General features: G+C 40.2%; 1 protein-coding gene and 3 non-coding genes across 5 annotated transcripts; 1 reads left to right on the top strand and 3 right to left on the bottom strand.

Moving 5' to 3' along the window:
- Positions 1–391: 391 nt before the first annotated feature.
- LOC115045626 (U7 small nuclear RNA) lies at positions 392–448 on the bottom strand. The gene has a single exon (XR_003840894.1). It is a non-coding gene; the product is annotated as a U7 small nuclear RNA (small nuclear RNA).
- An 889-nt stretch (positions 449–1,337) lies between these two features.
- On the bottom strand, positions 1,338–1,394 carry LOC115045623 (U7 small nuclear RNA). Its single transcript, XR_003840891.1, has one exon. It is a non-coding gene; the product is annotated as a U7 small nuclear RNA (small nuclear RNA).
- Positions 1,395–2,284: 890 nt separating this feature from the next.
- On the bottom strand, positions 2,285–2,338 carry LOC115045627 (U7 small nuclear RNA). The gene has a single exon (XR_003840895.1). It is a non-coding gene; the product is annotated as a U7 small nuclear RNA (small nuclear RNA).
- A 1,947-nt stretch (positions 2,339–4,285) lies between these two features.
- On the top strand, positions 4,286–10,164 carry tpi1b (triosephosphate isomerase 1b). 2 transcript variants are annotated; one of them, XM_029504076.1, is made up of 8 exons: positions 4,286–4,507; positions 6,355–6,478; positions 6,673–6,757; positions 6,889–7,021; positions 7,166–7,251; positions 7,348–7,435; positions 7,526–7,638; positions 9,466–10,164. In XM_029504076.1, exons 1-8 carry the CDS (start codon positions 4,399–4,401, stop codon positions 9,913–9,915), a joined length of 1,188 nt encoding a protein of 395 aa, XP_029359936.1. In that variant the 5' UTR covers positions 4,286–4,398; the 3' UTR covers positions 9,916–10,164. The 2 variants fall into 2 exon arrangements, with proteins under 2 accessions (XP_029359936.1, XP_029359937.1); XM_029504077.1 differs by lacking the exon at positions 9,466–10,164 and having other exon boundaries at positions 4,290–4,507; positions 7,526–8,223.
- Positions 10,165–13,995: the final 3,831 nt, after the last annotated feature.

Here is a 13,995-nt window from a genome sequence, read left to right as displayed (position 1 = left end):
ATATACAAATATATATATTGTTAGGACAAAATAAATACACAAACCAGTGCGGAGATTACACCTTCGAAAAGACAAGAAGAAAATGTCTTTATTGTCATTGTACAACTAATACGAAAATTAAATGCAACAAATTCAAAGAAAACATATTAATAATCGTAACAACAACAATAATTATTACCACGATAACACACAAATCATTATTTATTAACACGTGAAACCTTTAAATTAACTTATAATGGCTCTTTTACTTATAACACTGTCATGATGCATCCATCCCAGGTTCTCTAACGTGATAAACTCAATTTATCCAGATTTGTTTCTTAAATTCGCCGTAGTGAATTTATGTGAGTCACCCTCATGAAAACAGTTAAATTTTATTTTGACAATCATCGGGGGCTTCTCTTTAAGAGAAACCTTCTAGACAAATTTCTAAAGAGCAAAAATCCTCAGCCAGCTCTTCACCCCGTGAGATTGTTAATGCTATCTATCTATGTATTACGGTTATGGTGTCACTGAATGCAAAACATGACAAAAACATGCTAACAACAAAAAATAGTAGCAAAACTAACCATCCAAATAATCTAATAGCAAAAATGAGCTCAGATTATACTTAAAAGAAGTTTAACAATATATTATTTTTAACCCCAGTGCATGCAAGAAATACAAGCTGGGCTAAATATCCCCCAGAGAGGCTCCGGACTCTGATCACAACAGACAGCATGAGGGAAGTTCTCCCCCAGGTGGTGACCAGCAGGAGTAACAATACTAGCTACAGGCCAAACCTTTGGACAGTAATGAAGATGAAAGTTTTGTGCTCCACTACATGCTATTTAAACCATAAGAATGAACGTTTTACTGCCTTTTGCACAGACATGTTACAGCACAGGTGAACCTCAGTGCCGGCTCTAAGGATAAAAGTAGAGCAAAACGTTACCAAAAAAAGAAGCTATAGCCAAATATATATTGTTAGGACAAAATAAATACACAAACCAGTGCGGAGATTACACCTTCGAAAAGTCAAGAGGAAAATGTCTTTATTGTCATTGTACAACTAATGCGAAAATCAAATGCAACAAATTCAAAGAAAATATATTAATAATCGTAACAACAACAATAATTATTACCACGATAACACACAAATCATGATTTATTAACACGTGAAACCTTTAAATTTACTTATAATGGCTCTTTTACTTATAACACTGTCATGATGCATCCATCCCAGGTTCTCTAACATGATAAACTCAATTTATCCAGATTTGTTTCTTAAATTCGCCGTAGTGAGTTTATGTGAGTCACCCTCATGAAAACATTTAAATTTTATTTTGACAATAATCGGGGGCTTCTCTTTAAGAGAAACCTTCTAGACAAATTTCTAAAGAGCAAAAATCCTCAGCCAGCTCTTCACCCCGTGAGATTGTTAATGCTATCTATCTATGTATTACGGTTATGGTGTCACTGAATGCAAAACATGACAAAAACATGCTAACAACAAAAAATAGTAGCAAAACTAACCATCCAAATAATCTAATAGCAAAAATGAGCTCATATTATACTTAAAAGAAGTTTAACAATATATTATTTTTAACCCCAGTGCATGCAAGAAATACAAGCCGGGCTAAATATCCCCCAATCAGAGAGGCTCCGGACTCCGATCACAACAGACAGCATGAGGGAAGTTCTCCCCCAGGTGGTGACCAGCAGGAGTAACAATACTAGCTACAGGCCAAACTTTTGGACAGTAATGAAGATGAAAGTTTTGTGCTCCACTACATGCTATTTACACCATAAGAATGAACGTTTGACTGCCTTTTGCACAGACATGTTACAGCACAGGTGAACCTCAGTGCCCGCTTTAAGGATAAAAGTAGAGCAAAACGTTACCAAAAAAAGAAGCTATATACAAATATATATTGTTAGGACAAAATAAATACACAAACCAGTGCGGAGATTACACCTTCGAAAAGTCAAGAAGAAAATGTCTTTATTGTCATTGTACAACTAATGCGAAAATTAAATGCAACAAATTCAAAGAAAATATATTAATAATCGTAACAACAACAATAGTTATTACGATGATAACACACAGAACATTATTTATTAACACGTGAAACATTTACATTTACTTATGATGGCTCTTTTACTTGTAACATTTTCATGACGCATCCATTCCAGGTCCTTCAACATGTTAAACTTAAATACTACCGATTAACTTCTCAACTCCTTTAAGACTTTCTGATGTCTTTTCAGAGTTGATGATCCAGTTTTATTTTGACAATCATCGGGGGGCTTCTCTTTAAGAGAAACCTTCTAGACAAATATCTAAAGAGCAAAATTCCTCGGCCGGATCGTCATCCCGTGAGATTGTTAATACTATCTATCTATGTATTACGGTTATGGTATCGTTGAATGCAAAACATGACATAAACATGCTTACAACAAAAAAAATTCAGATAAAAAACAATCCAAATCATTTAGTAGCAAAAATAAGCTCTGATCATACTTTAAACAAGTTCAACAATATATTATTTTTAACCGCAGTGCATGCAGGAAATACAAGCCGGGCTAAATATCCCCCAATCAGAGAGCGTCATACAAAACTAAGGGGGCGGTACTTTTGTCATTTCAGCCAATCAAAGACAGCTTCAGACACAGGCCACTGAATCACAACATGTTATAGATATTCAGCCGTGATATTCCAATAAATATGTTAAAAGTGTAGTTTTTGTTGTTAGGAATGTGAGTAAAGAGAAGAATGTACGTTAAGAAGGGGAAATGTTTAGGTTTTACCCGAGAAAGCTTTCGGTTAAAAGGGCCAAGAATGAGCCTGGATACTTTTTTTTTTTTTTTTTCAGATCACTATGACTGCTGACTGAGGACCTTCACAGACTGTTTCTATTATAGAATCAGAACGGAAATTATTGATGGCGCCTTAGATTTCCTTCCACATCCGTTTATAATTGATTAAACAATCTAATTTAAGTATACAATATGAAAATAATGTTTATTCATACACTTTTTGGAGCAGCAACCAATATTTATAGCCATTGTTGATTAATGTGATAGCCATTTTTTGATGACATAAATATTTTTTTATCTTTTTCATAAAAGATCAAAAAATGCTTTTCAAAATCATCCATTATCTACTACTTCTATTAATATTATTATTCATTGAGCACATAGCTCATGGGGGTCATGACAAAACAACAATCAATCAATAAAAACGACAAAAATAAATATCAATTGTTTATCATTTGCAATCTATTTACGATTGAAATGTATACTAACTCAAATAATCAATATGGTGTCATGATATACTTATTTCCCAAACACTGACAAAAGAGAAATAACAGCAAGGCTGTTAACTCTGTATAAGAATTAATCCAAATTTATACTAATACAAATGGAAGAAAACTCTTATAGCAACAATGCTGTGTTGTTTGTCACCATGACGTGACCAATATCATAAAAGCAGAAGATTTCACAATGCTATTATGATGTCTTGCACAAATACTCTTTTGCAGCGTCTTATATGAATGCCTTATTATCTCACATTAGATTAGATACACTTTAGCTCGCTGTCCTTAATGTTTTCACTTATATTTTGCAGCCATGTTCACTCTTTGTGATAATAAAATGTTTTTGCATTTACAATTATCTGTCTTTTCAATCATCACAATGAAACAGTACAATATTATATACATTTGTTTTATAAATAACACTAGACTTTGGTCCTAAATCTAAAATATCAAGTCTTACTGGGTTATTACAAACTTTTTCTAAAAAAAAAAAAGGGTAAATTGAGGGGTGTGTGAAGAAATTTTGTTTTGATTTATATACTTATTCTGCAATTAGTTTATATTTTCTCTATGTTGACTTTAAAAGATGTATTATCGCAGTGATTTTTTTTTTTATACTTTTAGAAACAACAAAATACAGCACTCCATATATACGTGCCCTGAGGCATCCAAGGTTTAACATTTACTTTGTCACATTTCTTAATTTCTGTCTGATCATTTATCAGTGACACGTTCAGGTTTCACACACATCTGCATAATTTCATTTCATTTGTGTCACTTCAGGTCAAATCAATGGGATGAATGGGGCCCATACTATTTATTTGCTCCCATCTGAAGCCCAGTGTAACAGGTGCTCATTGAACGCTGCATGACATTTTGCTCTTCCCCTTCCTCAGATGGGGAGATGCGTTTGCGGGCGTGTCGCCGCAGACCAATGGAGCACCGTGAGAGGAGGGCTCACATTTCCCATTTTCATAAATACCCCTCGCTGCCGATTCACGTCCGCTCTCTTGCCCCGGACGAGGTGCACCGTGGTGTGTTGTCGGTACCGTTTCAAATCCTCAGTAAACCGTAAAGGAAAAGAACAGACACCGCAAACATGAGCAGGAAATTCTTCGTCGGTGGAAACTGGAAGATGAACGGCGACAAGAAAAGCCTCGGGGAGCTCATCCACACCATGAACGGAGCCAAGGTGGACCCCAATGTCGGTGAGTGCACCGAAATCCTCCTCATAATTAGCTTTAATTTAATTTAATTTAATTTGTTTATATGTTTTACTGGGCTCAACACTCTCACTCCCTGCTGCTTCGTGTAGTTTCTTCCCTTGTCACGACCTGTTTTCCGTCCACAAGCGCCAAAAGCGACTCGGCCGCCCAATAAATGAATGAATGACACGAGAATCTGTCTGTCTGCCGCACAGTGAGCTCTGCTAAAGTTAGGGGGGGTCAGCCCGGGGCAGACAGGGCGAACACAGGGCCAACACAGGTCGGTAATGTCGGTAATGTCGGCGGTGGGTGTGCGTTTGCAGCTGCACGTAGTCTTCACTGAGAGAGCGGGCTGCGTTCAAGTGCGCTAGGTCACTCGTCTATCACCTGGACTCAGGTGGAAATGGGGCTCTTCGTGAGCTCATTGAGGATTTCTTTATTATTATTATTATTATTATTATTATTATTATTATTTATTTTTTTTTAACTCTGCTTGTCGAGAGTTGCGTTATCGCCGAAGAGCAGGGCGACTAAACGTCACGGCCGCGCTGGAGGCCGAAGTCCGTGTTTTCCGGCGCGGCCTGAATGCAGCAGGAGACATTTGCCCTGTTGCCGTGTGCTTCCTGCTGGCTGCAGACTAAACTGCACCCAAGATGCCGCCGCCGCCGCCGCTGGATCTGTGGATCTGTGTCAGTGCATCACGGGCTGAGCTCACAGCTGCCTGTTTCTGCTGTCATCGGGCCAGCTCTGCTCCTCCTGCAGACCGCTCTTATGCAACTCTCACACAAACTGTCAGCCTCTCTTTGGACATTGCTCCATTAATGAATCCGCCCCCCCTCTTTTTTTTTTTTTTTTAACAGAGGCAGGCTGAAACACAAGCTTCAGCTGGTTCCCTCTCCCAGACTGATTTTCCTCACAGGATGGATATTGAAACTTCTTATGTGACCCCTAAAACTCCCGCTGGTGACTTTTCCTTGACTTCTGCAGAATGCAGCCATGTAGACGACCTTTTGGAGGTTGAACTCAGACCTTTAGTGCAGAGAGGCCTCAGTGTGACAGCAGAAAAATGACCTTTACTCAACCAGTAATATCGTGAGGTGTTTAATATAGACTCCTGTAACCTCACAGATACAGTTTCAATGTGAATGTCAGTGTCTTAACTCTGCTGTGATGTCCTTGATGTTGACTTAAATAAACTCTTCATTGCATGAGGGCAAACATTTTGTCTTTATGCAGTGCCTTATGCACCCAGATTTAAAAAGTTAAACCATCAGCAGTGCACATGTTTAGTGTGCTCCTTCAACAGATATTAATGATGTGAAGAAGCCAAAGATTGAATTACTCCACATTTATGGAATTTGTTTCCTTTTTAAGGCCCGTTTGTCAGCCCTGTGTTTTGGATGACTGAACTTTTCCATTCAACCCCCCAAAGTGCTGTAGGGGAATGAATATTTTGTGCGTGTGCGTGTGCGCATTTGGTTGTTCAGACTACTCTTCAAATGTTTATATATAATCCAGACCTAAGTGGTGTTAAACCAGCCTTTAAAGTGTTTATAAATTGTTAGTGATTTTATTTATTTATTTATTTTTTTTGTTTGTTTGACTTTTCCTTTGACATAAATGCTTGTTATAGCGAAATGATTAAATTATTTGAGATGAGTTAAAGAATATGTGACGTTTTTAGCGATCTCATCTATATTACCGATGAGTGCTGTTGACTTCCTTCTGACTTCCTTTTTCTATGTCTGTTAAACTTCACACTCATGAAACCTTTGATATGATGGAAGCTGAACAGGAGTGTATTTTATTAAATGTAACCCTATCTTTCTTTTGTTCTTCTAACTGAATAGAGGTTGTGTGTGGCGCTCCATCAATCTACCTGGACTTTGTCAGGTCCAAGCTGGATGCCAAGTTTGGTGTGGCAGCTCAGAACTGCTACAAAGTTCCCAAGGGTGCCTTCACTGGGGAGATCAGGTATGTTATTTGCCGATCAGAGGAAAATAACAGGGGATTAGGAGATAGTGAGCAAATGACAATATCCACCATATACATGGCCGAACTGCAGAGAAGTAGCTCCACAATCTCTTGTTTATGTAACAGTTTTGATTAATTGTGTGTGTGTGTGTGTGTGTGTGTGTGTGTGTGTGTGTGTGTGTGTTCAATTTCAGCCCTGCGATGATCCAGGACTGTGGTGTGCACTGGGTGATCCTGGGCCATTCTGAGAGGCGTCACGTCTTTGGAGAGAGTGATGAGGTAATTCCAGATGATTTATATCCCGCTGTCAGTTTGTAGCTGCTCTGTCATTGTCTGTGACACTACGTGGTTAGGCAGTAGTTAATAAAAGGAAGATGAACAGAAAACAAATTGGTCTTATTTTATTTTAGCTCATTGGCCAGAAGACAGCCCATGCTCTGGAGAACGGTCTCGGTGTGATCGCCTGCATTGGGGAGAAGCTGGATGAGAGAGAGGGTGGCATCACCGAGAAAATCGTCTTTGCTCAGACCAAGGTCATCGCAGGTATGGGGACCCCTGACTGCACCACTGCAGTAGAAAAGCACAGAAATCTAGAGATTGTAACTTAAGCAATCGAGAGAGCTGAAATCAGAAGGCTTTTGAAATGCATATTAAATCAAATTAAATTTTTGTCACACTTCTTCACAGACAATGTAAAGGACTGGAGCAAGGTTGTGCTTGCTTATGAGCCTGTGTGGGCCATTGGCACCGGAAAGACTGCTTCCCCACAGCAGGTGAATATCAGAAATCTGCCGAATATTTCCCGATTTCTGATTGCATTCTTATCCCGACGTGTCAAAATGCATCTACTTTCCTGTTTGACATCTCAGGCTCAGGAGGTTCATGAGAAACTGAGGGGATGGCTGAAGACCAATGTATCTGAGGCTGTGGCCAACTCTGTCAGGATCATCTATGGAGGTCAGTTAGTGTGACCAGATGAGATGAATCATTCTCATTTTGAATGCTCATGTCTGTCTCATCTCTCATGAGTCTACATTCTTCTCTCAGGGTCAGTGACCGGTGCCACCTGCAAAGAGCTTGCCTCCCAGAAGGACGTTGACGGTTTCCTTGTGGGTGGAGCCTCCCTCAAGCCAGAGTTTATTGAAATCATCAATGCCAAGGCATAAAGACGTCCAGGCAGCTGCAATGTCACCATGTCCAGATTAGAGGCCCGCTCCATGTGATTCCATCATCTTTCACACTCAGCACGTAGTCGACTTCCCCATTTTATTCAAAGCATTTTGTGTAATGGTGTCATTCCCTCCTTTTCCTTTATCTTTTTTGGGTATATATTTTCTTAAAGAAAAGGGACAGGTTGACACATGCACTATACTGCACTGAAAAGAGTTAAATAGTCTGTGCGCATAAAACTTCCACACCAAGTGCTCAAGCTGTAAAGACTGACAGTTACACCTTGAGGTGAACAATTAGTTCACGCCTTTACTTGAAAAGTTTACCAACTTTGTGTAAAAAGTGTCACAGCTCGTGTCAATCAGATTTATTTGTCTTTGTAATATTAGTGTCTCTTATGTGTAATTATGATGTTCTTCTGTGGCTTTTACCTCCCTGTAGACATGCATGATCCTCATTGGTTGTTTCACCAAGAGGGAGGTGCCCATTAACAAGTTAACATACTAAGTCATGGCCGATGGATTTAAGGATGGGCTGGCTGGAAGGAAACATTATAATAAAAAGTTTAGAGACTCTTTCAGTGTGTTGACGTTTGTTTTGCCCCCCCAAACTCTGACCTTTCATTTTGTGGAATATGTGCGCATGTACCAGTTGGTTCTCTCTCTCTCCCACGAGCACACACAAAAACAAAGCAATCCCAACAGTATTCTCAGGATGGCTGACAGAGTATCTCATTACAAGAGTGAGCTCCTGTTAAGACAATGCCATACAGAGAAGCATTGCTATTTTTGCTACAGCACTGAACTAAAACAAGCTCCCAGCAGTCAAAGAGTCAGGTATCAGGAGAATTATACACCCCTGAAGACTTTTCATGGCAATTGCTACCAAAAAAAAAATTGTGATTATTAATTTTTTTTTTTCATTTTTAGTGTGGGCACAGGGAAGATTTGGACTACCTCTAAATATAACAAGATTTTTCTCCGTAGATGAACTTAGCTGGGTGGCATGTATCAGAAATTAAACTGTCATTCCCTGTAAAAGAATCTATGGAGATTTTAAAGTTGGGAACCTAACTTACTGTTACCCATCAATCCGTTATTTATACAGCCTATCCGTCAAGGGAGAGGTATTTGTGTAATATTATTGGCAATACAACTTTTAATGTCATCTTTTAAAGCTTTCGCTTTGCAGTTGTGGCCGCTGAAGCCGGTTTGGGCTCTGACCTTTGACCTCCGGTCCAGTAGGGGGCGGCCGTTCCCATGTTGGACACTTTGTCCGGTTCGGTTTCATGTCCGTGTTTACAAGCGAAGCGTGACGTTCAGGGACCCGCAGCGGCGAACCGCAGAAAGCCCGAAGAAGCGTCCAAGATGTTGTCCCTGAAAGCTTTTCTCAGCGAGCGGCTGGCGGCGGCGGCGGAGGAGATCTTTGGAGCGGTGGAGAAGACCATGGCCGAATACAAAGAGGAAATCTCTCGCTCCAAAGATTTTGAAATCAGTCGCCTCAGGCTGCAGCTGAGGCTCCTCAAGTCAGGTTGGTTTGACCCCCTTTGGTTGTTATTTTTTTACTTCAGTTGCATGATTGTAATGTCTTTCTGCCCCTCAGAGGCCCGGGCAGATATTTGCCTTGGAGCCCAGCTGCAGCAGCACCACCACCCTCCTCCTCCTCCTCCTCCTCCTCCTCCCACTCAGCAGCACCATCAGTCTGTCCCAGCGGTGGAAGCTGAGTCCCAGCACAGTGAGGAGGACGAGGCCAGCAGCATGGACCAGGACCAGGACCAGGACCAGGAGCATCCGGACTCTGCGCAGATCAAGAAGGAGCAGCAGAAGAGCCACAGGGGTCTCTGGATGGGCCACGATGCAGAGCAGCTGGAAAGCCTCGAGTCAGACATCAAGGACTTCATCTCATCTTCCTCCAGCCTCAAAAGCAGCCTGCAGGACGCCGCCTTACCTTTCCACCCCTTCCACCACAACCACCACAGCAGCGAGGAGAGCAAGGAGAAACCCTACAGCTGCTCTGTGTGTGAGAAGCGTTTCAGTAACTGCTCCCACCTCGCAGCTCACATCAGGACCCACACAGGGGAGAGGCCATACAGATGTGAAATCTGCAGAAAGACTTTTATCACAACAAGCGCTCTGAACAGACACCAGACCATCCACACCGAGGGGAAACACTTTGTGTGTAATTATTGTGGCAAATCTTTTAAATGGATGGAGTCTCTTGGCAGACACATGAGATGCGTTCACAAGAGGGAAAATATTACTGTATGACACAAAAAAAACAACATTTGTCCATTGATTAGATGCGCTGTTGTCATCTGTCAGTCATTTGTGTTTTAATTCTGTCAAAGACAAATGGTTGCAAACAAAGATTGTAATGTCCGTTTTCTGTTTAATTGTGTCGTCTGTTGGTAAATGTGCATGGACCTGAGGAAGCCTTCTGTACAGAAACACTAAATATAAATAAAATGTTGGTGGACATTCACTTACATTATAGTACAATAGTTTTTCAAAGAAATTATTTATGATCAGTTTATTCTTAAAGAATAAAGTTTTAATAGTCCAACCAATCTGGTATGGTCCAGTGTTTTATGAATATGAAGGGGGGGGTAGCATTGTGCTCCAGTAGGTGGCAGTAATATCCTTTCATTCGTGGTTTCACCCTCCTGAGTGTTCAGACAGTGTTCAGACTAACAGAGTGTTAAATGTATTGTTTTCAAGTGGGTTGGAGTTGTTTCAGGCTGTTGCACTTTTACTGTAAAAACACAAAGACTGTATGAAGCTGCCGCACACAGTATATTTCCTTCATCTGCATCGTATGCAGAATAGTATAACTACCAGGTTTAAATGTTCTATGCAGGAAACAAGCACTGACTGTTGAAAATTTAAATTTCACTTTGGAAGTAAATATTTCAGGGTGTGGAGGGTGTGTTCTCCACTCTTTCCAATTTGAGAATTTTCCATTTCTTGTAATAGAGCCAAGCCCAATTTCCGAAAGTATAATTTCTTTATTTCTTTATTTTTGCTGTACTGAACTATGGGGGTTTACATTTTGGGGTGAGGGATCCATTCACTCATCTGTGTGTCTTCGTCTGCAGGTAGCTGATTGGTGCACTGTGTGTGTCCGAGGCTCACCCACCTTTCCACTCTCCAGTCAGCTGTCACACCATGTTTTCATTTTGGTTATGTTATTCCTTATTAATCCCATCTATGGCATGTGTGCTTTTTGTTGTGGCCCCAACAGCTGCGTCATAAAAATTATTAAAAGCCAAACTCTGCATTTACCAAGTGGAATTATTCTAGTTGCCCGGCCCATTATGTTTAATTCATTCCTATAAAACTGCATCTTAAGATAATGTAATTGTCTTTGGAAACTTTCACCACTGGAATTTAAAACAAAGTCTTGTGGGTTTTGAATTACATTTAGCATCACAGCTTGAGTTTGTAAGGACTGATCCACTGGTGGGTCAGTGGCTTTCAGTAACTAAATACATCAGAGTGGCATTTGAAAACTTAAAAATAGATTAAATTGGCTCAATGGACCACACTGCGTTTTAATATAAAATTTTGCTCAAAGGGCTTTTATTAAAACCTCTTTTATATAATTCATATTTGGCAAATCCGTTTCATTGTCCTCTTATTGGGACAGCAGTGTCCCACTAAGTCATGGAAGTGGGACAGTGAGCCGGCGGGATAAACAGCAGAGTGACTTGTCTGTGCGTGTGACCAGACAGCGTTAGGAGTGAAAGATGAGTGCTGCCGACTGAAGAGCAACAAATCCAAAAAACACACACAAGTTGTGTTAATTAGTATGAACAGAACTTGGTAGTTAATGGAAAGTGGGCTGCTAGCAGACTGTCATGGCAGAGCAACAATCTCACAGGAAAATATGCCAATAATTGAAAATAACTGAAACATTTCTTTCTCCTAAAATTTATGGTTAATGGCTGTCGTTTATGCAGCATAGCCAAAAGCATGTGGGCCGCCTGGGACCGGAGGACATTTTGATGTGGTTTGGTCGGAAAAGGACAGGTGTAAACAGCTGCTTACGTTTCAGAGTCCAGATCATTGTGTTATATCATAAAAGCAGCACCTGTGATTTTCTTTCCATGACATATCAAAATACTTGCTGTGAAAACGTACCCTTATTGCTGAAGGGTATTTTAGACCACTGTGTCTTTCCACCATAATGGAAACATATTGGGGGAAAGTCTTTCTTGGGTCAGCCTGAAATAGGTTTTCCAAGTTTGTTTTGGAAGAGGCATATAGAAGCCTGATCTAAACTCCATCCAACACGTTTCAGATGAAATGAAAACCCGACTGTGATCCAGGTCACTGATCTCACTCATGTCTCCTTCCCTCGGTCTGGTTGCAACTGGAAGCATTTATAGCAGTAGATTGATGCTGATTTTGGATGGAGATTCTTACCAAATATATGGACTCGTGTCCATACAGATTTCACTCTGGGGTGATTTGGCATCAATGTAAGATGTTGGTTCATGGAGGAAACAACTGAACAGGCATTCCCCCTGCTGCCCATTATATTATATTCAGTGGTGAAATGAGAGTGATGAGTATTACATGTCTGAAGATTATTTTGTTCGTCATCTAAATATTATTTACGTTATGAGGTTATACTGATTGCATTTACTTGGGCTGTGGGTAACTACCATGTTAAAATCATACTTCCCATAAAGCTGTAAAACCTCTAGTTCAGGCTCACTGCAGAGAGATTTTTTTCTAAGAGCACTCGTGTACATACAGGAGCTCTGTGCAATAAACCACTTGTGACAAGAGTGCAGAATAGACAATTAAAATGATGACACAATATCTCTTTGACATTGAAAATGTGGATTAGAAAAATGCTGAATTATGTGCTGGGGCTAAACTCCAATTGTGTGTTTAAACTGAAGTACTAGAGTGGTGCTCTGTCTTAGCTTGAATATTCTGTATAAAGGTTTGTAGAGAGAGAGTTTGTCATACAATGGAATTGCACCACCCACTTTGTACCTTCACCGCTGTTTGGTTCAATGTTTAAAAGGGTTTCCAAATCTCCAAAAGAGCAATGTGCTTCCTATTAACTTCATCGCCAAAGGACTCCCTCACTCTTTTTTCCCATTAAAATGGGTACACAAAGCTCCATATATCTCTGGAAACAAAAATCATGAATATTTCTTTTGCTGAAAAATATCCTGGCACCCCACACCTGGTAACAACAAGCTTGTGTGATTGGTTGATTTTATTATCTGGTCGTAATATAAAAGCCAGTGGAATGCAACACTTAGTCCAAATATTTGTCTCTTTGCAGTAGATGTGAATGACGATCATTTAGACCCGATGTGAAGGAAATTATCTGGATATAAATCTTTCTCTCCATTTCTTTAGATGTGCTGCCACCACCCTGAGCAAGAATCCAGTGGTGAACCCCGACACGTGTCCTGTTTCACAAGCGCTATTTCATGTCCAAGTTCTTGTTATCTGTACCAACAACGAGCTCTTTTTACCAGATTCAAACCCAACATTGTGTTTGATGCAACAGAAACTTTACCAGTCCAAGTTAACGTGATTAGGGCGGAGTTTTTTCACTCTTTGACTCTGACCAACGCTCCAATGTTTCCACTCCTAATGGAGGAGACATTTTTCAAACAACAGTTCTCTTATTCTTCCAGAGAACCTCATGACTGAGTTTGAATGTTTGGGTCCTCAATCTTGATCAGAAAAATCTGTACCACCTCAGATACACCAGAAAGCTACTGACTTTATATTTCAACCGATTCAACTTGACAGGTTCATCTATTTGTTAAGATGTAAGATGTAGCATTTGCACACTACGCTACAAAAACTCTACATCCATATTCTTTGAATTTTTTTTTTTATTCCTGCGTACGACTGAGTACCATGGCAACTGGAGTGTGACATCTATTAGGTGATGGGTTGAATGACGTGGAAAGACCTGCTCATCCCACTTTGTGCCTCAGATATCCAACAAAGACTAAATTAATCAGAATCAGAATTAACTTTATTGGCCAAGTGTGCGTGGGCAAACATGAAATTTGACTCCAGCTGAACTTAACTCCTGGGACCAGTTAATCAGAGTGACACCTTTCAGGACAAAACTGTTGATTTGGCATACAGAGCTCTGTAATGCCCATCTGAGGGCAGGAGTTTCAGCATTTTGGGTGTGAAGTGTCTATGCAATGTCATCTGCTGATTTCCTCCATCATGGGCAAAGCAAATGAAAGCTTGGGTGGGATGAGAGAGACAGCAGTGGAGAAGATGTAGCAGTTTGAGGACACAGAAAAGTGTTAAAAGTGTGTGTCGCAGGTACAATGGAGCTTGAATAAAAAAAGA

The sequence above is a fragment of the Echeneis naucrates genome, chromosome 6 (genome assembly GCF_900963305.1).
Source record: "Echeneis naucrates chromosome 6, fEcheNa1.1, whole genome shotgun sequence".
Lineage (NCBI taxonomy): Eukaryota > Metazoa > Chordata > Actinopteri > Carangiformes > Echeneidae > Echeneis > Echeneis naucrates.
The sequence above is the reverse complement of the archived record's forward strand: the minus strand, read 5'-3'. Positions and strand labels throughout refer to the sequence as shown.